Source organism: Empidonax traillii, unplaced genomic scaffold (genome assembly GCF_003031625.1).
Source record: "Empidonax traillii isolate 1590-97213 ecotype Southwest subspecies unplaced genomic scaffold, ASM303162v1 scaffold204:size1584377, whole genome shotgun sequence".
NCBI lineage: Eukaryota > Metazoa > Chordata > Aves > Passeriformes > Tyrannidae > Empidonax > Empidonax traillii.
This window is the reverse complement of record NW_020955397.1, coordinates 256,395-283,193: the sequence shown is the minus strand read 5'-3', so window position 1 is coordinate 283,193 and position 26,799 is coordinate 256,395. Positions and strand designations below refer to the sequence as shown.

At 45.0% G+C, this 26,799-nt stretch overlaps 1 protein-coding gene across 3 annotated transcripts; it reads left to right on the top strand.

The window, feature by feature from the left end:
- Window positions 1-344: 344 nt before the first annotated feature.
- Window positions 345-26,487, top strand: SEC16A (SEC16 homolog A, endoplasmic reticulum export factor). 3 transcript variants are annotated; one of them, XM_027887119.1, is made up of 32 exons: window positions 348-407; window positions 4,385-6,918; window positions 7,663-8,169; window positions 8,487-8,632; window positions 10,132-10,217; window positions 10,332-10,452; window positions 11,066-11,264; window positions 12,260-12,437; window positions 13,192-13,334; window positions 13,691-13,752; window positions 14,002-14,140; window positions 14,367-14,609; window positions 14,915-15,012; window positions 15,712-15,793; window positions 15,961-16,078; window positions 16,319-16,430; window positions 16,708-16,813; window positions 17,262-17,402; window positions 17,519-17,632; window positions 18,261-18,462; window positions 18,653-18,898; window positions 19,543-19,631; window positions 20,048-20,209; window positions 20,451-20,528; window positions 20,757-20,813; window positions 21,476-21,587; window positions 21,914-22,051; window positions 22,138-22,238; window positions 22,631-22,705; window positions 23,353-23,412; window positions 24,318-24,392; window positions 24,820-26,487. In XM_027887119.1, exons 2-32 carry the CDS (start codon window positions 4,453-4,455, stop codon window positions 24,886-24,888), a joined length of 6,525 nt encoding a protein of 2,174 aa, XP_027742920.1. In that variant the 5' UTR covers window positions 348-407; window positions 4,385-4,452; the 3' UTR covers window positions 24,889-26,487. The 3 variants fall into 3 exon arrangements, with proteins under 3 accessions (XP_027742918.1, XP_027742919.1, XP_027742920.1); XM_027887117.1 differs by having other exon boundaries at window positions 345-407; window positions 4,385-8,169; XM_027887118.1 differs by lacking the exon at window positions 23,353-23,412 and having other exon boundaries at window positions 346-407; window positions 4,385-8,169.
- Window positions 26,488-26,799: the final 312 nt, after the last annotated feature.

Sequence of the window (26,799 nt, the reverse complement as noted above, 5' to 3'; positions counted from 1 at the left end):
CGGCCGCCCGCGACACTGCACCCACCCCGGGACCCCCGAGGGGATCGCGACCCGCACGGGAACTCCACGGGACACTCCCCCAAGTCCCCGCCGAGAGAGGGGCGAGGCCCCGGCAGAATCGAGGAGAGGCTGAGGCGGGACTCGAACCCCCGATCCCTCAGTCGCCCCCCAGGGCGGGACTCGAACCCGCGGCCCTCGGTCCCGCCCCCTTTTCCCGCGGCCACAACCACCATCGTGAACCGCGCGCACCCGTGTGACGTCACCGCGCGCCGCGGCGTGACACGTCGGCGGCGGCCCCGCGATCCGGATGTGCCAAGATGGCGGCGGTGGCTGCCGGTGCCGGGGCCGTGAGGGGCGGCGGGGCCCGTGCCCGCCGCTGAGGGGCCGCGGCCCGCGGGGGCTGCCAGGTACGGACGGGGCGGGGCGAAGGGTCGCGCCGGGGGCGTCCCGGGTGCGCCGCGTGAAGACTGCCGGGCCCTTGAGGTGCGAGCACCGGTGGGGGGGGGCTCCGGGGTCCGGCCCTCCGTGCCTCAGGGTGGGCCGTGGGGCGGCCGCAGGGGGGGCCCGTGGGGCTCGCAGCCCCCCGCGGCTGGTCTGGGTGGTGGTGCCGCGGGGAAGGGCGAAGGCGCTGCCGCAGTGGCGGCCGGGGGGGATTCCCGCGGGGTCCGTGTGGCGGTGGGCTGGCTCGGTGGGACGCGGGGAGGGTGCGGGGAGTGTTCAGGAGGGCACGGGAGGGAGGAGGTGCCGCCCATGTTTCGTGTCACGCACTCCCCGTGGGGACCCGCGGCGCCTCTACCGGCTCGGGGCTGTTTTTCCGAGCTGTCAGGTGCCACAGGTCCGAGCCCCGCTGCTGACTCAGGGACCTGCCGGGGCACAGAGCTGGTGGTTCGGGGTCCTCTCGAGGCGAACGGGAGTGTTTTGTGCCGCTGCTCTGCTTTGGGTTCCCAGACAGCTCTTTCCATGGGATCACAGCCTGGTTTGGGTTGGTAGGACCTTAAAGCACATCTCGTTCCACCCCCTGCCACGGCCAGGGACGCCTCCCACGATCCCAGGTTGCTCCAAGCCCCGTCCAACCTGGCCTTGGACACTTCCAGGGATGAGGCAGCCACAGCTTCTCTGGGAATTCCATCCCAGCCCCTCACCACCCTCACAGGGAAGAATTGCTTCCCAGTATCCCATCTAACCCTGTTTTCTCTCAGTTTAAAGCCACTTTTCCGTGTCCTGTCCCTGCATTTTCACAGAATGACATTTATAACCATTTAGGAGAAGGCCACTAGGAAGCTGTCAGGGGTATTAAAGATGTAGAATATGTTTGATCCAAGTGTCACCCACATGTGTGCAGATGTGCAGCTGTCTACTTGGAAAAGGATTTCTGAAAAACCAGTGTCCCAGTCGTTGCTGTAAATCTCATTTTCCAGCTGTTCTTGTCTTTGAGGTTGCAGTAGGGCTTTTTAGTCACTTTGTTCTCATCAGAAATCTGTGTATATGAATGTTATTTATTCTTTGGTTCATCATGTGTGAGAATTAGAATTAATATTAGAATTAATCAGCCCTCTGTAACCTGCTTTGTGGATATATTCTATCTCAGAGTAATTTATTTAGCATATGTCCCTCGGAGATAGGATTAAATTAATTCCCCCCCAATAAACTTATATATGAAGCTACAGAGCTTTTCAGGTGAATTTTTTATGGCCTTGTCTAGAGGGTGTTTTTAATCTTTTTTTTTCCTCTTTGGTAATGTTTTTTTTTTTGGTACTCCTGGAGACACCCTCTGCAATTATTATTACTGGTGACTAATGTTTAGCAGGCTGCTCTGCTTTATCAATTAATAAACCAGCTGAAAGTTAAGAATTTCCAAGCTAGATACAGCAGAGATGGATTGCTTTAGCTTGTGTAGTTATTTCTCATTTATAAATACCTTAAAATCAGCATTTCTGTTAATCCTGGCTGAGGGGCAGGGAGGGTCAGTAGCACTGAGTTGATAGCTGTTGTTTAGATTACCTGACACGGGCATGTTCATTTTATTTGGACTCAATCCCTCAAATCTTGGGTGCTTTTACTACTGTGTGCAGTCTGTTAATATTAACTGTGCTTTTGAGGAAGCTGATCCCTCGTGTTGAACTTCTGTCATCAGACAATCAGAGATCCTGCTGGAGGAATGGCAAGTTCTGCCTTTAAAGGAGAACTCTACACTTATTTTAATTAGCTAATTACTGGTGCTGGCTGTAACAAAAATGTGGTAAAGTATCAGGTATTTCTTTTTTTGGTTAAGACACTGCAAGGAGTGAAGTCCACACTAGAAGTTTGGAAGTGGGTATTTAAGTTGGTTTTTGTGCTCAGCAGTATTTCAGAAACAACTTCTCTGTGATAAAGAGCTGCTTGGTAGATATCAGTATTTTGTTCGGTGAAATTAGTGCTTTCCATCTGCCTTGGCATGTGGTTTAATCCACTTTTTTCCCCCTACCCAGTCCAAAGGATGTTGCATAAACCCCACGAGCTTATTTGGAGGGGAGAGAGGAGGTTTTGCAGATTGGTTAATGCAGCAAAAACCGCTCTGAGAAAGACCTGGTGATGTCCAGAAAAGCCTGGGGTTACTTCAGCTTGTGGAAATTGGGCTGGGTGTTTAGGCAGGGTTTCCTGGAGACATGGTTGGCAGTTAAGTGTGGCCAGCTGGAAAACCTTCACCTCGGGATGATCAAAACAGGAGAAAAGATTGCAAAGCTCTGAAAGCTTTTTGTGAGCATTCCTTGGTGGAATTCAGCAGGCAGCTGTGCTCCAAAAACAATGGTGAAGGCAAATGCAAGTAAGGTCACTCCTGACTGCCTTTTCCATTTTAATAAAACACAAATTTATTCAGTCTTAAGATATGGCTGTGGAATGTATGGATGTGGGGAGAAACAGAGAGACCCTGACTCTGGAAGAGGGTCCTGGATTATACACAGGGCTGTTGGAGGGGTTTTTCCCTAGGATATGTTGTGCTGATGTCTGATAGAGTCTGTGCAGGTCCTGCTGTGGTACTGTCAGTGTGCTTTTGATGATTGGATTTTTTTTAGTTATAAGTCTGTGTGACATACACGTAGTTACTCAGAATGTATTGTTGATAACCAGAAATCAGGAGTGTTTTCGTTTGAACTTCTTTCTCACTATTAAAAGTCTGGCTTGATTACAAACATCTGACTTTTCTGGCTTCCCATTTTATTACTCTTACTGACAAGATGCCGAATCTTAAAAGAACTGCAGCTAAAAATTGCACAGCTTTTGTCTGTCTTTTATAAAGATCTGGAATGGAGCAATTGCTGTGGGTACTTCACCCTCCATATTATAAACTGTGTTTGTTGTGTACCATCAGAAAACAAAACTATCACACATTGCTAAAGCTTCACTGGGCTACACTGGACAAGTACTGAGGAATTCCTCTGGTTTTGTCAGCTTCCCTCTTCCCCACATTGTTCAGGGGTGATAAAATTGAAAAAGACACCCTGATGAATTGAGGGAGCTTCCTGTGTAGCGGATTCCTGGCTGGCATTGTTTGGAGTTGGGGTTGGATTACTTCACCCTGAAATAGAGCTGTAACCCTGAGACTGTAACCCAGAGTCCCTCTGGTGTTAAATTGAGAACCTTCATTAATAGGTGGGGGGAGCCGATTGTTTTTCTATCCTTAAATGCAGTTTTATTATGCACCATTCATCCAGGAGAGACAATATTTGTGATGGAAATCCAGTTGCCTCTCTCAAAATAAATAACGCCAGTGTCCTGTACAACCTTGTCTTGACAAAACAGAAATGGGCTGTGTTCTGTTGAAGGTGATAACATCTGGTGAATTCCTTCTTGGGATGCTTCTCATCTTACCTGTGAAAAGCTCCATTCACATGGAGCAGCAGTGCAGCCGAGCTGAAGATCATCTCTAATAGAATTAGAGGTAGATAATAACTTCTTATCTCCTCATAAGTGAATTAAGCAGGCCATAGTGCTTGCAGGCTCTGTTGTAGGCTGGCTGCTGATGCATATTTCTGCTTAAAACAAATTTGGGGGAATGTAACAGTGTAATACCATTGGTGCTATAACAGTCCAGGGGTTTAGTACAGGTCTGACCCGTGCTCAATTACTCTTACTTGGAGCTGTTTGTTAATACAGTTGTTAAATGATGTGCATTGTTACCACACAGCATTAAACTTCACTAATACCGGAAATACAAGTGGAAATAAAATGGAAATACAGATAGAAGAAATACAGCGTCGTGCGTTAATTTCTGACGTGTTCTGGAGGAAGGGGGGATATTTCCCTCTTCAAATTCTTCGAACTATTTTCTTTCTCAAATAAAAATTGCTCAAGCGCTGCAGTGTGGTGAGAAAGGAGACTCACTTGTCGTGTTTTGCCTCAGCAGGGCAGGAGAAGGAATCCGCCTGCAGCATCCAGTGCCGGAGCATCACGGCGTGACCCTGCGGGGCCACCATGCAGCAGCCACCGCAGCCTGTCCCGGCGGGAGCGGCGGCTCCTCCTTCCGCCGGCATCGCTCGGAATATGTACTGGAGGAACAGCCCCCTCGGCAAACGGGCCAACGCCGCAGCTGCCCCGGTGCAGCCCGTGACAGACCCCTTTGCCTTCGGCAGACAGACCCCCCAGGGCCCCCCCTTGGATAACCCATCCAAGGGGCTGTTCTCGCAGATGGCCCTTGTGCACCCGTCGCCCTCACGTGCGGGGGACAATCCCCACGCACCACACACGTCTTTACCGGCTCCCGTGTCTCAACCAGGAATGAGTCCCAGTACGTTTTCTAACGTTCCAGTTCCTTCTCCGTCCCCAGGGTACGTTATAAATAGTGCTGTGGAAGCGCATCCCGGCGCCGATCCCGGACTCCGTGGGCCTGCGGTGCCACTGCATTATAACCCGGGAGCAGCAGTTGAAAATTCCTTCAGTGCGCATCCTGGAGTGGTGTCTGCATCGAACAAACCTGCAGGTAGACAGGATGTTGGCAGAGATCCAAGTGACGTTCCTTCAGGATCCAGCACGGCAATGCTCTTCACCCCAATGCCCCCGCCGCCTGTGCCCCAGTGGAGGCCTGGCCAAGGGAACCTGCAGTCTCCAGTTCGGAATTTCGTGCCCTACCCCGAGCCATCTTCTCAGATTGACAGTCAGAACATTTCTCAGCCTTCTGGCAGCGTTTCTCACCCTCCTCCACACACAAACGTACTGCAGGGTCCTGGACACCAAGGTATTCCACAAAATACCGTGCAAGCGCCTTTGTCTGCTGGCTGTGAGAAGAATGGGAGAAATGGCTCTGCAAATAGTCACCACATGAACAGCATCCAACCTGGAAGTGTGTTCAGGCAGAACACAGAAATGGCTAATCCTTGGTTAAATCAACCTTACCAGGAACAGTTTTACCCACAGCCACCCTTGCAAGACTCCAGTTTTGTCCCTCCCACAGCTCAGGAAAACAACCACCCCAAAAACCAGTCTCCAGCTATATCTGAAACATCAAATAGATCTGTCCCCACTGATCGAGATTCAGGAACTCTTTCCATGTTTTTCAAAGGGGATGAGGCAGAAAATGAAGAAATACTTTCATCTGAAAAAAATTACATGGTGGAGAAAACAGATGCTTGTCAACCAAATTCGGCGTCCCTGTATCACCAGCCGGTGCATCCTCAGCAGATGGCAACTAATGTTCTCTCTCAGGCCCAGGTTGGTGCAGGTTCAGCCAGTGAGATGGTACAGAAAGGAATGGATGTCCAGTACTTCCCAAAAATTGTGAGTCATCAGGAGGCACAGGCTGCTAAGCACTCTCTCTTTGGTGGTGATGACAAGGCTCACGTGGGTGACACGGCTGCTGGGTCCCAGTACGAAAACGTGGAGAACCTGGAATGCATCCAGAACCAAGAAGTGCTGCCCAGTGAACCACAGAACATCTGTGCTTCATCCCCTGCTGCTGGTCCTGATCCGTACAGGTACGGATCCTTCCCAGGTCAGATGCTTCCAAAGAATGCTGTTGTGAGCCACGCTGAAGGAGGACCAAACTTGGAGGCACCTGATTCATTACCTCATCCTGTCCGACCAGATAGCGTATCTTCCAACTACAGCAACATGAGCCATAGGAGCACTTCCAGCTCGGCACGGCCTCCGGAGCAAGTCGGTACGTTCATCCAGCAGGAAAGTGGGAAGCCTGATGAGGACTCCTCTGCCAGCTTCTTCAAACAGATTGACTCCTCTCCTCTGGGAGGGGACTCAGGTGAGCTAAACCTGAGCAAGAACTACCACGGGAATCTGTCCCAGCCTCCAACTCCCAGCCCTCCGAAGCCTACGGGAGTATTTCAGACGAGTGCAAACAGTTCTTTTGAACCCGTGAGGTCCCATGGGGTTGGTATAAAACCCGCAGAGATCGACCAAGCGAAGATGGTGGTGGAACTGAGAGAGAGCCACTCAAACCAGAAGAATATCAAGAAGAGCACAGCTATGCCAGCTGCGTCCCCAGGCAACCTTGAACAGCCACCGGATAACCTGGAAACCATTTTCATGCCTCAGGTCCATCCACTGCCTCTTGCAGGCTCTGGTGAAGCTGGGAATGTGTTGCACTCTGGGCCTGCTGTGGAAAACGTACAATCAGTGTCTGAGAGACGGTCCTCAACAAGAGCTCAGGGAGCAGTTAAGAAGTGTGACAGCCCAGCAACGACTTTGTGGGCTCATAATGAGTTACCCAATTTTGGGGGAAATGTGCTTCTGGCTCCTGCTGCCCCTGCGGTGTATGTACCTGCCAAACAGACTGTAGAAGTCATCCAGCCACCAGAAGAAGGCCTGTCTAATCAGCAGCCATGTAAACCAGGGACTATTGCTGTGCAGCATTCCCAGGAAGGAAATATAACTTTTGAAAATCTTGAGAATCCTCCCAAAATGGGAGAAGAGGAGGCACTTCAGTCTCAGGCAAGTTCTGGTTATGCAAGTTTGTTGTCTTCTCCACCTACAGAGTCTTTGCAGAATCAGCCTATCCTGATTGCTCAGCCTAATCAAAGCTATAACTTGGCTCAGCCAATTAATTTTTCTATTTCTCTATCTAATCAGCTAAGCAACAGTGAAAACAATCAGCCAATGAAGGACTCTGGAGTTGGGGACAAGCCTGCAATGGGTCCCCAAACTTCCCATGCTGGTGGGGAAAACATGGCATTACCTGTGATGCAAGTTGGATCTCTCTTAGTTAATGCAATTCCAAATGCTAATCTGTTAAAACATAATTTATTACAAAGCCCTGTTAATTCCTCTGATCCTGCCTCTAATCAGCCTGCAAACTTGCTTATGAAAACTCCTCTTAATTTGGCTCCAGAAGGGCAAAAGAATGTTAATGTGGAAGGTTTTGTTCCTGAATTTGCTAGCAAGCCAGGGTCTAACTCATCTGTTCCTCCTGGGACAAATCTTCCCAGTGGAAGTGCAAGTGCTCTAGTGCCCCCTGTTAATTCCATGGGGCAGGGTAATAATTCTGCAAACCGCTCCAATTGCAAAGAAGAAGCTGCCGAAGTGCTCGACTTCACGGTGTCACGGACGTCGGAGAAGAGCGGCACGAGTAATTCCGTCCAGGTGCACAACCAGCCTGGTGGTCCAGCACAACAGGCAGCTGGTGGTGCTGCTCAGGTGCGTCCCGAGGTGCCTGACAAACAACATTTCTATCAACAGGTGACAAAAGATGTGCAGCATCAGGCTGTGCCAGACAGAGCTGCACAGGGAGCGTTGCCACCCCAACCACAAATGCAAGCAGCTCAAACGCAGCAACCGACGTCTGGGCAGGCCACGACTCCTCCAGACTCCCAGGTTTCCACAGGGACTAAAGCCGTGCAGCAGGGGGAGAACCAGGGGCTGGGTAACCATCCTCAGCTTGGGGGTCCCCAGGAGGCAGGTTCAGCCCAGCCAAGGTACGACCAGACGAGTCCTGGGAAGCAGCCGGGGTTGGAACAGCCGCCGGGCGCTCCAGCAGCCCCCTCTGCCACCTCTGCTCAGTCGGGCACACCCAGCGTGCAGCAGGACCCGCAGCGCCCATCCCTGCCTCAGACTCCTCAGGATGCCTTTGGTCCCCCCCAGAACCCTTACTACTACTACAGACACCCTTATGATGCTTATCAGCCTCCGTATCCGCCGCCTTATCCGGCTGCAGACCCCAGGACAGCAGCTCACCTTTACTACATGGTAAATTTTTATTTCCCCCTTTTCCCCCCTTCAGTATGTGTTATTGGTGTTCATCTTTGGATGATGACTTTGTATGTCATGATAAACATTGGGTAGAGCATTCTCGTTAAGTGCAGGGAAAATCCAGATGGCAGTGACAAAAGTTACATTGCAAACATTATGGAAACTTAAGTAGTTGCTGATACCAGTTCCAGGTGGCACAGGTGTGTCAGTTCATAGCAATTTGTTTGGTTCTTTGGAAGAAGTTAGCAGTGTTAACTTTAACCTCTTCTGGGAGGTGTACAGCCTCTTCCCTTGGATGTGCCTCTCTTTTCCAGGACGACAGCTATGGGCAGTATGACCCCTGCTACCAACACTACGACAGCACCAGCACTGCTGATGTGGAGCCTGGGAGCTACCGTTATCCCGAGCCTGAGCGTCCCAGTTCCAGAGCCAGCCACTGCTCTGACAGACCCTCCTCTAGGTATGCAGTTCCTGAACTGAGTAAAGACCTGGGATACCCCAGAGCAGGGAGTGTGGTGATTCCTGATGGAGTTTTATAGCACGAGACACAGTGAGGAATCGAAACCCTCCTTGTGTGCTGCCATAGGAACGGGCGGCATGGAATGCCAGGTCTGAAAAGGATACAATTCCCCAGCCCTTTCTGTTGCTGAAGCCTCCTTGCTGCTTTCCTTCAGTTCCCTGGGGGTTGGTGGTGTTTCTGCCAGGCACGAAGTCACTGCCATGGCCTCGGTGCTGAGGTTTGTGCTGTGAAAGAGCAGTGCAGGCCATGGCTTTGCTAATCAATACTCATTTATTTTCTGGCTTACACTTAAGCAGTGGCCCCTCATGCTGTTAATAAATGTCACTTTTGCACATTGGTGTGAGATTTACCTTGGAAAGACTGTGGTAAGTGTGGCCTAATGATCCACAGTGTTTGAGGTGTCCAGAAGAGAGAGTGTGGTGAGTCAGGTGACAGCATCCTGGTGCTGTGTCAGGTTAATTTGTGTGAGAATTCCCTCTCCTGTGATAATCTCTAGTAGCAGTTCCTGGTGTGTGCTCTTCATGTGTACTGTTTTTAGAAGAGGTTGAGGTTCCTGTACATGGCATTGGCAGATCAAAGCCTGTTACCAGTAGCTGTGTCAGTTGTGTGTGACTGCCAGTGCAGTCAGATGTGGGCTCTGGGGTGTCTGCAGGGCACCAGAGCTCTGTGTGGAACCTGCCCTTGATGTGCCAGGCCTGATGATACAGCTTTGTAAACTCTGTTTGGGGAAGGGACTGAGATCCCTCTGAAGGAGACTGGGAAGACTTGGTTGGGTGGATAAACCTGACCTGATAAGATCAGACCTCCTCCTCTGCAGAGCAAGTGCTGTGTTAGCACCTTCCCACACTCCTGGGAGGAGCATCCCTTGACTTGCTTGGCCACTTTGGAGTTGGCACTCTCAGTTGTAGGATCAGTTGTAGAGGATCATGAAAGTTCCCATCATCCCACACTGGCATTAAATATCTTTACTTTGATGTGTTGGTTTAGTCATGTTCTTTTGCTTGTGCTGTTTGGACACTCACCATTCTGACATGGGCTCTGTAAATGAGTATTTTCTTCACCACAAGAAGTTTAACAAAGCACTGTTAAAGTTGGAGGAGCTGTTATTTCGTTAATTGTTAAATTATCAACTTCTCTGTTGAGACACTTCAAAGGATGCTAATTATAGCAGTAGTTTTTGTGATTAATTGTCTGTAAGTAATTAAACTTATCACCAAAGCCACTAAATTATTGCATAGTAAGGGCTGTCAGCTTTTCATGACACACAGAAGTTTAGTGACATACTGGTTTGTAAAATCCTAATTTTATGATTCCTTGATTTCCTGGAAACGTGAAACTCCCTAATCAGTGGTGACATACAGCTCTTCCTATCTCCTGCTGACTTCAGAAGATATTAAAGGAGTAATAATAACTTTTTATACTTGTGTGCTTTCTTTCAGGCAAGGGTATCCAGAAGACTATTATAGAAAAGGTGGATGGACTGATTATTATTCAGGCTATTACTCAAACTCATACTATTATAGAGGTGAGTTGTCAAAATGAACTCTTCATTTCTTTCTGTAGAAAACTGAAGGTTTAAACAATAATTTATTGGGAAGAGGAACTTTAAGCTCAGAGCATTTCTTTTTCTTTTCCAAAGATCCAAGTTACTGGGACCCATCAGCTTATGCCCCCAGGTACAGGGGTTACGACCAGAGCTATTGGTATGGTGCTGAACACAAACCTTACCAGAAGAGGGAAGCGTATCCGTATGGCAGCAGGTTTGTCCCCTCAATCCATGTCCTCTCAATGCTCTCGCCAGGCCTGGGGCAGCACTGGGCTGAGTGGAGGTGGAGAATCTGATCCTGGTTTTTCTTCAGGGTTGAGACCTCCACCAGAAAAGTGCCACCAGAAAATCAGGTTCTGACAGTAGATATTAAGGCAAAGGCTGAGGTTCTGCTTGTGCACTGATAGAAATATTATTTTCTTAAGATCCACCCCAGAGCCTTCAGAATTTATGAATTAAGATGATGGTTGTATCAGGCATCAGAATTTCAGAGTATCAGGCAGATTTATTAGTAAAATTCCCTCAACATTCTCTGTGACAGACAATTAAAATGCAGTGTTACACATTTCACAGAGATGTGTTGTTAGTCATTTTTGTAACTTTTAACAGGTCAGGGAGGAAAAACAGCTGAGCTGTCACATCCCTCTAAAGAAAGGATTTAAGGCAGCAGAACTTGTTTTCAGACCTCTTGAACATTCTGTGTGTTTTTAGAGCAGACTCTGAGTATGATGCTGTTCTTGATCCGGAATATTCCGGCACAGTTGTCCTGCCAGCCCCTCCTCTCAGGAGTAATGGGTGTCTGTGTTCACTTTTGGTTCGTTCTCCAGGAGCGACCGCTACGAGGACAATTGGAGGTACGACCCCCGTTTCACCGGGAGCTTCGACGATGACTCGGAGCCCCAGCGGGATCCCTACGGGGACGACTTCGAGCGGCGCAGCGTGCACAGCGAACATTCCGGGCACAGCCTGCGCAGCTCCCGCAGCGTCCACAGCCGCCAGAGCAGCTTCAGCTCCCGCTCCCAGCAAGTGAGTTCCAGCTGGACTCAGAGTTCCAGCACCGAGCGCTGCTTCAGCGGAGTTTTTGGGGCGGGTGAAACATGGGGATGTGTATTTTATTCTCTAAGCTAAGGCTGGTTTGGAATGTAGTTTTGAACTTTAACCGGAATCGCACACACGCTCAGAGAAATGGGAAATTTCCTCCACCGAGTCCATTTGCTGTTTGTGAGATCTTTGCCTTCCCTGTGCTTGGCTGTAGTGGACGATGTGCCTGGCTTTGTGTCGTGTTTTTTCTCATCATAAGCATGAAATTGTTACTGAACTTGGGAGCTGTTAAAGCACTAACTTCATATTTGTATGATGCTGTTTTGACCAAATCTAATTGATTACTCATCCACTTATGCCACGAGTACATGTACCTGAAAACCTTAGAGAATAGTTGGATAGTTTTTGAGGTACAGTCTTTGCCAGTGGCATGGGTCATTTTACCCATAGTCTCATGTGTTGGTTTATCATGTTTCTTGGAAGTTTAGGTGGTTTTCCAGTCTGAACTCTGATTCATTTAGTAATACTGGAAGTAGTATAGTATTGGAGAGCACTGAGATATCCATCTTCAGGCACCTGAAGTCATTTAAGCATCTGTCAAGTTTAATCAGTTGAGATTTTGTCTCTATAGCAGAGGTGAACATTGATTCTGACCCATAGTTATCAATAACACAACTATATGTTGTGTTATCTGTAATGTTACTTTTGACTCAAGTACACAGAGATGCTCATGAGAGAACTGAACATACTTAGATGTGAACAGATCAAATGGTGGTAAAAGCAGTAAGGGAGAACACTGAGATATCTTAATTATTTTCCGTAGCCTGTTGCTACAGGGTGGCTTCCTCCAAGGCAGCGGTGCAGTAAGCCTGGTTTACAAACAGAATCAAAGCTTTCAGCGGGGGGTGCTCACAGTTTACAGCCTTGCTTGCTCTGTGTAACCTCCTGCTCTCTAACACTCACTAATGTGCTCTGTTTAGAGCCAGCTCTATAGGAGCAATCACGATCTAACGGCCAATGCCTATGAAACCACTGCCCAGGCAGTGTCCCTCCACACAGATTATCCCTATGGAGGATATGATGCCAGCTTTGATGGACAGCAGCCTTTTGCAGATTATGGCTACCCCGCTGAAGGTGGATGGGCAGCTGTGGAACAAGGTACGGGCACGCTGGGGAGGGAGGAGGGGAGGAGCTGTGCCTGGAAGGGTCTCTGCCAGTAGCACTTTGCACTGCTGGGAGTATTTGTAGGGTATGAGATGCCTTGAGATGCCTTTCCTGTATTCAGTGAGCCTGCTAACAGGATAAAACACTGTTTTACAATGTATGTTCACACAAACAAAGTTTTGTTTCCTTTTCAGTAGGGGATAACTTGCTGCTGAAAGACTAGCACAGATCAGGAGTTCTAGACAGTGGTTGCTTTTAATACTGCAAACCTCCATTAGATAGATTTTTAAGTGCAGTGGTTGTGCTTCATTTGGGAGTGATAGAAGTTTAACCTAAACTTCAGATTTTTCCATAGTTTTTCCTTACCCTTTTATGTAGAACAAAACACTTTGTCTGGAAGAGCTTTCACAAAATATGTTGACATATATTACTGGCTCTTTGAGGTCACAGAAATGTGTCTGATATAAACAATCAAATTCCCTGCGTTAAAAAAAATAAGTGGATTTTAAAGCTCTATAGTTTTGTTCTAGTTGTTGCAAATCTTCAGATTTGGGACTTTGGAATCATTTAGCTGTTTGGGACTATAATGGAATGGATTAATTGTTGCTTATAAAGTGTAGCCAGATTGAATGGCAGGTTGTTTTTCACTAATACTGCAGGATTATTGAATTGGATAAATACATCAGCAAGTTTACTTAGTGGCAAGACAGGTTTCCTGTTCTTACTTTATCTTTTCTTCCCATTTCAGCACCTTTAAGACCCTCAACGCCTGAGAAATTTTCAGTGCCTCATATCTGTGCCAGGTTTGGGCCTGGGGGCTTCTTGATAAAAGCGCTGCCAAACCTGCCTTCTGAGGGCCAGCCAGCTCTGGTTGAGATACACAGCATGGAGGTAAAGTTTGAAAGGGGAAAAAAAGACAGAGGGTGGAATACAGGTGTTTATTTTGGAAGGGAAAGACTTTTTTTATATGGTTTTTTTTTTACATGTGTCTTTGTTTGGGTTGTAATCATAAGCAAAAGAGGAGCTTTAAAAGTTCTTTTCCTTTGAGAGGATTTAGTCATGATTAGATCATCCAGCTCTTTACAGATTAACTTCCATGTAAAATACATTTCATTATTTGTTATCCTTGTGCAGGTTGCAAGTCACCCTTGATTACACCCTGGGTTATGTTCAGGTCTGGGGGTTTTGTTGTTAAAAAGCAAAATTCATATTTTAAGAACTTCTTCTGGATTATATTTGTGTTTTAGACCATGTTACAACATTCTCCAGAGCAAGAAGAGATGAGGGCGTTTCCTGGGCCTCTTGCTAAGTATGTTCTTACAGTTTTCAGAAATAACTTTCATGCATTCAGAATTAATTTCTTCACTGAACATTTTAATGCCTGTAAATTACAGGATTTAAGCTTAATTAAAATATTTGTGGCTTTTTATCTTCTTAAATAACACATGAGCTTTAAATATATTCCTTATACTAATCACATTAATGACCTGAATGTTTACATTTGTCTCATTACAAGCTTTTTTTTTAATTTTATTTTTTTATTTATTTTCTTTTTCAGGGATGAGACCCATAAAGTGGATGTTATTAATTTTGCACAAAGTAAAGCTTCACAGTGCTTTAAGAATGAAAATCTCATCGACAAAGAATCTGCAAGTCTGCTTTGGGACTTCATTGTACTGCTGTGCAGGCAGAATGGGGTATGTCTCACTGCTTGGGTTTTTATCTGCCCTAAAATATTTGATACACAAATAGTATTTGTATAAAAGTCAGTAATATGTGTATAGTGGCTTCTCTGGGAATAGTTCATGGAGGCAAACAGGGGACTTGCCCTCAGGTGCAACAATTCGCATATTGTCGCTGAAGTAACAAATAAAATGAAGGCAAACAGATTTGTTGATTTTTGTTTTCTCTGTACACTCCCAGACTGTTGTGGGAACAGACCTGGCTGAACTTTTGCTCCGAGATCATAAAACAGTGTGGCTTCCTGGGAAATCCCCTAATGAGGCAAATCTGATTGATTTCACTAATGAGGCTCTGGAACAAGTGGAAGAGGAATCTGGTGAAGCCCAGCTCTCCTTTCTCACTGATAATCTTCTAACCACAGTTGACAGTTTTGAGAAAGAGACTGAGAGATTCAGGGAGCTGCTGCTTTATGGCCGCAAGAAGGTGAGTGCTTGTGGTGTTGCAGACACTGCATGTGTGCTGTTCTGTTTGATTATTTTCACATAGACATCAGTTCAAATAATTTTTGCAGCTTGTAGTGCTTGTTTTATTTCGTGGCACTGCACTGCCCTGATACAGCAAAATGTTATGCCCTACTGTCTATAATTTAAAACAAAATCACAGTCATGTGTCAGCTTTTATCTAAACAAACATGTTTTTATTTGATTACAAAGCACTGTAAAACAGCCATTGCTTGTCTGAGCAATGTGTTAGGCTATTACCAGGAAACTAATATTTGTATTTCTTAGGATGCTCTGGAGTCTGCCATGAAGCATGGTTTGTGGGGGCATGCTCTGCTCCTTGCCAGCAAAATGGACAGCAGGACACATGCAAGAGTGATGACCAGGTACTGCTTTGCTTGTTGATTAGAAGGATTTGACTGCCTGTCTTGCTAATGAGATAAAGACTTGGGGCCCAGAAATCCTAATGTCAAAATCATGAGTTCTCCTTAGTAGTTCATGCAAGAATTATGCTTTCATTTTACCTGCATGTTCATTTGTCATCTGTCACTTCTTTATTCTGGGGCCTTCTGGCTGTAAACTTAACACCTGAGAAGTTACTCTCTGCCACTCCTTCCATTTAAGGGGTGTTTTATCACTGTCATCTGTGGGCTTGCTTGACAGGCTTGGAAAAAACTGGGCCAAACCCAACTGCCAACTTTGTTAAAGCCAAATAACTCTGTGGTACCTTCACCCTCCTTGTCTAAAAGAAGTAGAGATGTGTTTGTGCGTGATTTGTCTGTAGACAGAAAAACTGCTTTCAGCTTCCTGGGCTTGTGAAATCATGTACAGAGTCTCATGATCTGTCTTGGGGAGAATCCTGAGGTTTTCCTACCTTGGAGTGACTGATGTTGGAGTTGACAGATCCAGTTCACTGGTGATGTTTTCAACATCATCCACCGGGCAAATGCTTATTCAGTGTGTTGTTTTCAAACAGCACTTCCTCCTCCCCAGCTAAGCTGGATTAATTGCCACTGGGAGTCGAAGTTCATTTTAACTGCTTACCCCATGTTTGTGTTTTGTTTTTCTCTGCAACGTCTCTGTAGATTTGCCAACAGCCTCCCAATTAATGACCCTCTGCAGACTGTTTACCAGCTCATGTCTGGAAGGATGCCAGCTGCGTCCACGGTAAGATTCAAGTGGGAGCTGCAGTGAGCAGTGTAGTTCCCAGCAGAAGTCTTTCCATGTGCTTTCCTAGAATGTCAGATAAGTTCTTCTGGTCCTTTTTAGGCTGAAGCACTTACCCATGCAGAGCTCCAGTCACTGATTTGACTAAGTAATTCTTCTAATTTTAGTGCTGTGGAGATGAGAAATGGGGAGACTGGAGGCCTCATCTAGCAATGGTGTTATCCAACTTGACCAATAATGTGGACTTGGAATCCAGGACCATTGCTACCATGGGAGACACTCTTGGTAACTCTTGGGGAATGAACAGGGTGATGACTGAAGGAAAAACTTTCTGAAAGATTTGATTACTCAGCTTTATTTTTTTTTTGGAACACAAGTGATTGCTGTATATAATATAAAATGGAACAGTTTTATGTGGCCTTGTCTCTATTGTGAAGGTGTTTGATGCAAAGCCAAACAATACAGGACACTGAGTTACAAAGTGCCACTGAAATATTCTGAGTTCTCTCATTTATTTCTCTGCAGCTTCTAAAGGCCTGTTGGATGCTGCTCATTTTTGTTACCTTATGGCCCAAGTTGGGTTTGGAGTTTACACAAGGAAGACAACAAAGCTTGTCCTAATTGGATCAAATCACAGGTTTGGCTTTCCTCTTTTTTTTTCTTTTTTTTTAACACAGCTTGTTAGATGCAAAAATGAAAGTTTGAGAGACTGACTTGCACTGCTCCCCTTATCCTCACAAGGAGCAGCTGGTTTTGACAGAATTGTTTGATGCCCTGTCCTTTTTTTGAAGAGAATGTGGTGATATTGTGTGTCAGCAGAGTGGTGTTTGTGACTTTATTTCTGATTGCCAGATCCATGTTTATTGTCAGCACATATAAACTCTTATTACTTCCCCTCTCCTGTTCCCAAACAGTTTACCATTTTTAAAGTTTGCTACCAATGAAGCCATTCAAAGAACAGAAGCCTATGAATATGCACAGTCACTAGGAAGTCAGCCTGGCTGCTTGCCCAATTTCCAGGTGAAGAGCTGTTTCTCTTTTGGTTTGGGTTTTGTTTTGGCAGATTTCACACAAGGTTTGAGTCTCTCGTGTGCTGTATTCGGCACAGCAAATATTTAATTCATAGCATAGTGCCCTATACCTGCTTTCCTGTTGTCACTTAAATTTCCTTGTCTCTTTCTTCATCTCTGCGTCCTGAACTTCTGAATTTTAAGTGTTTTTATTGCAATTGTATATTCCAGAAGAAAAATCCAGCAGCACTTGTTGGCACTAGCTGTAGATAAATTGATAACTTCCATTGGATGCATTGTGTGGAGGGGGAGAACTGAATGCTTCTTCACTGATTTCCTTTTCCTGCCTATATAGATGTGATCAGGGGATAGTTGAGCTTCCAGCTGAAATGTCAGACTGCCTTTCATTTTTTATGTGTTGTGATCACTTGGTTTATTTCTCTGCTTGCATCCCCCAGGTTTTCAAATTCATCTATGCTTGCAGACTGGCTGAAATGGGACTGGCTGCTCAGGCTTTCCATTATTGTGAAGTGATTTCCAGAACTGTCCTCAAAGATCCACATTACTACTCCCCTGTACTGATTGGCCAACTAATCCAGGTAACTTGAGGAACAGTTAAGTACTTGTGGCATCCTGTTGTAGGTGAGAGGCTGTGGCTGGAGTTGCCCTGTGCTGGGAGATGAACTCACCCTTTGCAATGATTCCTCTCCCCCAGATGTCATCCCAGCTGCGCCTGTTTGACCCGCAGATAAAGGAAAAACCAGAACAGGAATCTTTCATTGAACCCCCCTGGTTGATAACACTGCGACATGTGGATGGACAGATCAAGGTACAGAACGTGCTTTTCAGCATGAAGTTTTTCTCTTTTCAGGATTGGTGTAAATCCATTTTTTTAAAAATATTTTTCTTTCATCATGGCTGGGCTTCACGAACGAAGATTTGAAAGCATGTGAAGTGACCTTACATATTCATGTCATAAATTGCAAGTGTTATGATTTAAAGCAAGTGGATTTACCACACTCTAGTGCTTTGAGATTCAACACAGAATAGTTAAAATTATGAGACAGGCTTTTCTTAATACCATGATGCAAAGGAAAGTTGCAAGACTCATGAGGCTGTAACAACTGCTGCTGGAAGCAGGGGATCTGCTTGCCAGAAAAATAAGTTGTGTGTGAATTAGCATTGCTAGATCGTAACAGAGGGGAAGCAGTTACCATTTATTGAAAAGAGATCTTTTAGAAATTTGAACCTTGAGCTAATTAACTGTGCTTTGCTCTAAAAACAAATGAATCCTTTAAATAGGTCGAACTTGGCCTGTAAATGGCCGACAGCTCATTTTTTGACTGGACACTGAAAATGCTGCTTTGTGTGCTGCTTTGACACAGAAGATTCCTTTGCTCTGTGTTCCCTGGGAGCTGAACACGTGGTGCAGTTCATAACACCTCTTTTCTGGGCAGGAGGGTGCAATATCCTATAACACAGACAGATCCACCCCCCCACCGTACGAATGCAGCACCCCCAGCTCGGAGCTGGACCGGGCGAGTCAGTGTGATGGAGGAGGGGGCCGTGACGTGGGACCTGGTGCTGAAAACGCCTTGTTGGCCTCTTTGTTACCCAACGTGGCTCAACAGATGCAAAGCGTGCAGCTGATGCCTTCAGGTGAGTGTTTCATATCCTTTGTGACAGAGAGAAAAGAAACGTTTCGGGTTTCTGATCCCAGAAACCACCTGGGGCTGGTTGGAGCGGTGGGGTTTCACTTCTGCACTCTGTCATTCAGAGGGGAAAAGTTCACACTGGAATTTCTGTTTAATTCTAACTCTTAACTTTGTTTTTTTTTTTTGTGCTGCAGTACCTCAGGCTGTCCTTGATGGCTCAGCTGCAATGATCCCTCCTGGTGACCAGGAAGCCCGAAGTGTCCCTTTCTATCCAGTGGCTCCTCAGCCTCTTGGTCCAGGGCCTGGCTTTGCACCTCCAGGATTTTCAAACCCATATGGGACTGAACCATCCCCCCTGTATTTAGGGTCAACAGTGCCACCAGGAGGGCCACCACAAGACATTGAACCACGGCCAGAAGAGCAGACAAACCTGGAAACAGGTCTGGGATTTTAATGAATAGCTTTCCTTCCTTATAAAGGGAATGAACTACTTTGGGGAATAATTCAAAATATCTCCGTATTTAGGAAATAGTCAGGATTTGGGTAATGAGATTTAAAACCACCATGAAATGGTAAGGAAGCGTCTGTAGAAAGTTACAGGATTCATGCTGCTTGTTTGACTTGCTTTAAAAGCCAGGACAGACTCACCAGATCATGGTTTAGACCCTGCCAGGTAATCCCTGGGATTGGCAGTTCTATTTATTTCTAAGATCTGTGGTTGGAGCCTCAGGGATTTCTCCCTGTGTTCATGAGCTTCTAGGACCCTGATAAGTTTTAGTTCAGTGACAGCAGAACCTGACACAAGTGAAGACAGAAATACACAGGTTTGAGATGTGAAAAACCTTTAACTGCCCCATTCTGGTGGCCTGTGTTTGGAACAAACACAAATCCCTGCAAGAGCGGAGAAAAATCACAGCAACTGCAGTTCATATTCCTTAAAAGACCATATTCTTTTTAGAAGAAGATTCATAACTAATGAAAACTTTTGCTTTAAAACTGTTGTGGGACTTGAGGGATTTTGGGTTTGATGTTGGTTTTTTGTTGTTGTGCTCCCTGGTAACATAATCTAATTTTGTTTTTTAAGGAATGCAGAGAATTGCCCCAGAGTCTCCTTCACAAAACTCCTTCCCTGAACAGAGAGAGGAAGACTTCTATGGCAGAATGGCCAGCATGGTATCTTTATTTCATTTCTTCAGCAAGTGGCAGCTGCATTTGCAGCACAGTGAAAACACAAGAGGATTTTGGGGCTCTTCAGCAAGACTTGAAGCTTAATTTTTAGAAGTCCCCAAAAAACCAGATTAAATGTCTTCAATTGTGTGGAAGTTCTTGATAAAAAGGGGATGTTGTGTCAAATATTTAGCTGCATGTTTGTTAAGCATTTATGTTTAATACATTTATTATTTATGCCCTGGCTTTGTATCTAACCAGGCACCAGGACAGAGATCCATCTTTAGGTTTATTTTCTAGAAACTTTTATATCTCTTCCTATTACGAACTTTTCAAAGAAGGAATTTGTGGAGCAGGATGAAGTATAATCCACCACTCCAGCAGTGACAACCCTGTCCTTTCCTGTGTATTTGTAATAACAGGGCTATGGACAAAGATCCCGAACCACCTCCGAGTCTTCTGCTCATTCTGTGGGACGAGAGAGATCCAACTCTGCAGCAAAACAACCTTCTCCTCCTCCTCCCTCTGCTCCTGCAGGGAAAGAGACCAAAAAAGAACCAAAAAAGGAGGCAGCACCTAGAAAGGTAAAAACTTTATCACTAAGGTGCAGTTATAGCTGGAGGAGATTTCTTACTATGTGTGGCAACCCCTGACCCAGGGAATTGATTCCAGAGCTCTCAGCTGTTTATTTTATCTATTAGGTGCAGCTCTGGGTTCAAAGTTGAAGGCCCTTACAGAAAATGTGTTGTTGCATGAACGTTTCTTTTAACCTGGCTGTAAAGACAGTGGGGAGAGAATCAACTGACTGCATTAATTTGTTTTTAGACTGGTGCAACCTGGTTTCGCTGGCTGATGGGGAAAGGAAAGAATGAGGCTCACCTGCCAGATGACAAGAACAAATCAGTAAGATCACAAAAACATTCTTACACTCGAATTTGTTCCAGATGTTCTCCTGCAGGACAGATGAACATTGTTCTGACAAGTAAACAAATGCTTGTAAAACTTCGAAGATTATGCTTATTCCAAGACTGGCTTTTTTTAAAAGAAATGGTTACAGTTATTTTTATTTTTTATTTTTTTTTTAACAGCTTGCATTGAGTTCTTAATTTTTGACTGTGATTTTTCTTGTAGATTGTTTGGGATGAACAGAAACAGCGCTGGGTTAATCTGGATGAACCAGAGGAAGAGGTAAAAACCTGAATCCTTTTGATTTTTCCAAGTGGAAAACAGAAATCTGGCACACAATATTCTTTAATCTGTTATTGACTCTTAAGAGCTGCCTTTTGCTGCATTTGGATTAAAATGGGCAGTATCTTGAAACTAATAAATGGGTTACATTTGTGTCTTTAGCTGCTGGTGTGGATTCAGTAACTGCAATTGAATTCGCAAGGGAATTTGCTTTAAACTTAGTATGATGTATCAGTTCATTTAGAGGTTGGCATCACCTCTTTACAATTGCTTGTAAATTGACTTGCAGCAAACAGAACATAGGGGAAAAAGGTAGGAAAAATCTATTTCTGAAAATGTCATGCTTTGCACAGCAAAGAAAATCACACCTCCTGTCCGTCCTTGTCATTTGAGGATCTGCCTAAAAACACAAATGATAAGAACCACTGTCGTCATTTCCTTTTAGAGTGAGTGTAGGTGGGTTGTAGAAATGCCTTGGCATTAGTTAAGGTGTCAGGTGGGAGATACTGATGTTCTCAACTGAGATATCTGTTGGGAATATTGATTTGTAGAACCAATTTAGTGGGCTCTGGGATAAGGAGAGTAGAAGTCAGGTGGATACTTGGTTTAAAACACTCAGTCAGTGATGAGATTGGGGTTTTTTTTTTTTGTTCTCCCTGCAGAGTAAACCTCCACCACCACCTCCAACAGGATTTCCTAAAGCTCCTCAGGCTGCTCCACCTGGACCTGGAGGTCCCCCTGGTGCCCCTGTCAACATATTCTCCAGAAGGGCAGGTAACAGATAACATTAACGCTCAAAGTATGGAAGAATTCAGATTTTCTCTTGCATAAAATATGAAGGCAAAAGTCTGGGCTTCTCTGGAGTTGTTTGGGAACAGTTGGCAACTCAGTGGGGCTGTGGCTACTGCTGGCTTTGCTTGTGCCCAGATCCTGCACTGTGACTTCTGTCACAAGTGTATCCTGACTTGGGTGTTATTGTTTGTGTCCCTGGAGTGTTATTTTCTGATTCTGAAAAGAGGCTTTAACCAGCAGACTGAAATAGTCACAAACATGACTAACACAAGGCTTATTTCTGTTATTTCTGCCTCTTTCTGTTGTAGCTGGAAGCAGAGCCCGTTACGTGGATGTCCTGAATCCAGGTGGAACCAAGTCAAGTGGAGCAGTTCCTGCACCATCAGACCTGTTTGCCCCCTTGGCTCCAATGCCCATTCCTGCCAATGTGTTTGTTCCAAACTCAGGTGTGTCACGTGGATGCAGCTGTAGGGAGGTTTGTTTGGCTATTCATGGGTTTTAAATGCTTGCCTAAATCCTGTTTCCTCTGTAGTTCCAGGGGAATCCCAGCCGATGGAAGGGAGTGGTGCAGCAGAGCACACACCAACTGCAAACCAAACCAACACAGATCCTGCTGCAGCTGTGGAACCAGAGGTGGGTTGGAAAGAATGTCTTGTGGACGTAATTCAAACTTTCTGATGAAAAACGACTCGTGGTTCTGCGCAGCAGTTTCGCAGCCACAACGCATCAAGAATGTTGCTGTAGAAATTGTGGCTTAACGGTTTATTTGAAGAACTGGCGAAGGGAAATGCAAGTGAAAATGGAAGTGGGAATCCCCTGAGAAGTTGCATTTCCTAATTTGGCAGGGCTGCAGGTTTTGTGGGTGCAGGATGTGCCAGGAAAGGGACCAGGAAGATAAAAATGTTACGCTGCATGTTTCGCCTGCTTCGTGTATTGCGAAATTCTGCTTCAGTGAGATCTGTAGCAGAAATGTGAAATAGCATCGTAGTAATGGTGATAAACAGAAGTGCTTTGTTTTTCTTTAGTACTTAAACCCTGCAGCCCTTCCTGCTGGATCTGGACTTCCTGTTCCAAACCCTGATGGCTCCCAATCAGGCGAGGTAAGGCTTGATACAAAGCAGCTAATGAACTTTTACAACATATTTTAAGCATTAATTTGTAGTGGACTTACTATTGGTCATCAAAACCAAATAACTGATTCAATTGCTGATGAGTAGCCAAGATGGAATATGAATGCCTCCAGAATTGTAGAGAAAAAAACCTCTAGGCCCATGTGGGAACTTCAGCCTCATGTCCTCCATTCTGTGATATGATCTCCTTTGCCCATATAACTACTTTTACAAGCCTTTTTCAGAGTAAAAGTTGAGAGCAGTTTGAGGATCTCTTCTTGCCTCCATGCATGCTTGTAATTTCACTAATATTAAGTGCAAGGCACAAGGAGATGAGACTGCTGTGTGCCAGGCAGAGTAACATTACCTTTGTTCCTACTAAATGTTTTCTATATCTACATAATTTTGTGCTTTAAGAAGTCCTTTTGATTTAAACTAACTTCTGGCTTTACGTTTTGTTTCTTTTTGGTTTGTTTTTGGTTTTTTTTGTTTTGTTTTTTTAACTTGAAGTTGGTTTAACCTTTGGCAGTGAGACTTTTACAATGAAATAAAACAACTGAAAGCTTGGGGCAGTGACATGCATGACGACTTTTTTTATTTGTGTTTTTTTGTATTTGTGTGTTCTTGCTGTTTTGTAGCTTTCGCGCTCTAGTTCAATGAGTTCATTATCACGTGAAGTAAGCCAGCATTTTAATCAGGTACACGTGGCTGGCCATTCTCATTTATGTTAACTTCTTTACTTCCTCCCCCCTCCCATCTTTATTTTGCGTTTGCTCAAACACTAATGCTACTTTTAGTCATTTTCCCCTCTTCTCATTTCACAGAAATATCATTATAAGTAGCTAATGATGTAGTGTTCCTTTTTACACTCAAACAGGGTCTTCAGTTTTGTGTATTTATCAGAGTGCATGTAATCCAGGCATGCTTTTTGTTTATGTTCCTAAGAGATTCATATAATGATTTCACCATCTTTTTCCTGGGATGCTAAATAAGCCAGTTGATTTTAAACAAAAAAACAAACAAACAACAACAAAATATCCCCAAACCAAACACAACAAATCTAAAAAGACACGAACAAGCAAAACTTAGTCATTCTACTGCTGCCAGTCTCAAATTGGTAATAAACCATCTGCAAAAGTCCCTGTAGGAATTAAAGGAATGCTTCATCTCTGCTGTAAGTTCCAGAGCTGTGGGTTCACCACAAAAGGGGTGATACAAACCTTTCTGATATTTCTTAGTGAAGCCAAACTTGACATAGAATGTTTATTTTGGGGCAAGCCCTAAGGTGTACTAACAAAGGCAGAAGGTACTAATTCAGTGAAGTTGCACCGGTGTCTTGTGTTGGTTTTGCATGCTTTGGATCTTCAGAGCTATTGACGGTTTATGCATGTGTGGCATTGTTTGGCCAATTCCTACATTAAGCAAGTAATATTCCTAGATCTGGATGCAAACTGTGCCAGCACTCTGCGGTTGTTACAATATGCTGTGCTCTCCATGTTGGTGGCATTATTCCTGTGAATATTTGCTCTGTACAACTCAGCAAACCACGTTTGAGAGGCAGCAAAGCTCTGCCCTTCTCTAACTGCAGATTCTCTCTCTCCAGCCTGCCAATGTACCACCCTCGGGGGCACCTGCAGCAGGAGCGGTACCATTCTACAATCCCTCTCAATTTGCACAAGTGAGTAAAGGCTTCATCTTTCCTTTGCCTTATTTTTATGATCCAGCATTGCCCAGAGAAGCTGTGGCTGCCCCATCCCTGGAAGTGTCCAAGACCAGGTTGGATGGGGCTTGGAGAAACCTGGTCTATGGAAGGTGTCCCTGCCCATGGCAGGGGGGTGGGACTGGAGGGTGTTTTAAGTTCCCTTCCAACCCAAATCAATCTGTGATTCTGTACTTTGAACAAAACATGATTTTGTGCTTAACCAGCTTAATCTGGATTATTCCGTGTAGGGTATTAATTGTGCACAAAGACCAGTCTGGCACCTGCTTAATTTAACAGATTTTCATTCAAACCTTTATTCCCAATTTTTTATATTTTGTCTCCAGCATGACACTTCTACAGAACTTTTCTTTTTTTTTCTAATTTCTGTTCTTCCTTTTTTCAGTCTCCTGCAACCACTGGAAGTTCAAGACTGGGAAGAATCGGACAGAGGAAGTATCCAACGTTGAAGTAGAATACAATGGCTTTGTATTTGGAATCCCCAATCATGTTCTGAGTATGCAAAGAACTATTCAGCCTTATGGCACGTGGTATCAGCTGCAGTTGACATGACAGAAACTTAATGATGGGTGATTTTTTTTCATGGGTCTCCCTGCTTGCACCTCATCTACGCAAAACCATTACCAAACATGAAATATATGTAACTTTTCCTTTAAAAAAAAAAAAAACCTGGCTAGAAATAGCTTTGCTGTGATAAAGAATAGACGCAAGGGAGGAAATAGTTGCTGTCTGTTACAGAACCTATTTGTAAATTGCATTGGCAATTTGTTCCTTATTTTCAACCTACTAGTGTGACCTTCCAAGGCATAGTTTCAGGGATTCCTTAATTTCTGAAGGATGCTCCCCTCCCAGCGGGGATAAAAAAAAACAAAAACAAACATGTCCACATTGTAACAGAACACTGTGGCCTTAAGAGGACCATGCGCAGTTGTGATGCTTTGCCAGGACGTGGAACTGGATCCGTTCCCCTGGGAGACGCCTCGCGCCGGTGTGTTTTTTGGGAGCGGGGAGGGGGCCACAGCTCATCCAAATAAATTGACCTGCGTTGAATGAAAAACTGTGACTGTAATCTAATCCTGGTTTGATTTGGATCTCTCCTAGTCTGTATGTAGTTCGTGGTTTAGACTACTTGTAAAGCCAACTGTATAGTGGGAAGGAGCTCTGTATCATAGCCAATGCTGTTCTCTCGACGAGTGAGTGTTCGTTTAAGTGCAATACGGTTACTTGCTTTCTCTCAAGCTGCTGGCACTGTGCAACTGGGGGGTAACAGCTTGAAAGTTTTTTGGTTTGTGTTTTTTTTTTTCTCCTTTTGAGTGCCAGAATCAGCGTAATAATCCGTTCTTGAATCTCCATTACTAAAATAACCAAGGTCTTAAGTAGCTAACAGGTGAATTTCGAACGTACTAAAAGTAGGCGGATTAGACCTCTACGGATGGACTTTAAAATCTTTAGGTTTAATATAGGAAATCCTGAAAACCATGATATGCAGCATTTATATTCACTGAAGAATCTGAATTATCTACAAAGAGAGAAATAAACTTTAAATATTTATTAAATCATTAGGCCATATTTTATTTAGAACTTGTCACCAAACTATTTGATTTTACTTGAATTTCTGCCCGGGAGTAGAAGTAACACGAATGTGAAATTGCCAGTGTTGGTTCCCCCCATTGTTTTGTTTTTTCTTTTTCTGAGTAACACCACTTTTCTGAGATCATGATAGCCTTACATGTGTCCCAAAAGGTTTGTACACAGCCCAAGTAAAAGGCTGTTGGGGGGGATTAGAAACCTCTGTGTGATGGTCCATACTCAATTCCAGCCATGGGCAGCAGCAGTCAGTGTGGTTTACTTTTCTATAATTGAAACCTAATCAGACACTTGGCTTTCCTCTAGTCGAGCCAGGCTGCTGATTATTTTCTCCTTTCAGTAGAGACTGCCAAACAACTTCGTTCAAGGAGGCTCCCTCTGAGCTGGGAGCAGCTGTCTTTCCTAAGTGTAAGATTTGACACTGTAAATTCTTAAATAAAATATTTTGCGCTCTGGAGCACTTTCACATTTCACTTTCTTCTTGTGGTTATTGCTTTAGCGAGCCGGGTGGAGGAACCTCTCCTGTTCTTCTGGGAATGATCCGTGCGAGGGAGCCTGGAGTGTTCGGTGTTGGAACTGGTTTGTTGTCGGGAGTAGGTTTAGATGAGATGCTGGGAAGAAGTTCTTGGCAGTGAGGGTGGTGAGGCCCTGGCACAGGTTTCCTGCAGAAAAGATGAATGTCCCATCCCTGGAAGTGTCCAAGTTGGACGTGGCTTGGAGCGACCTGGGATAGTGGAAGGTGGGCTCTTAAGGCCCCTTCCAACCCAAACCATTCTGC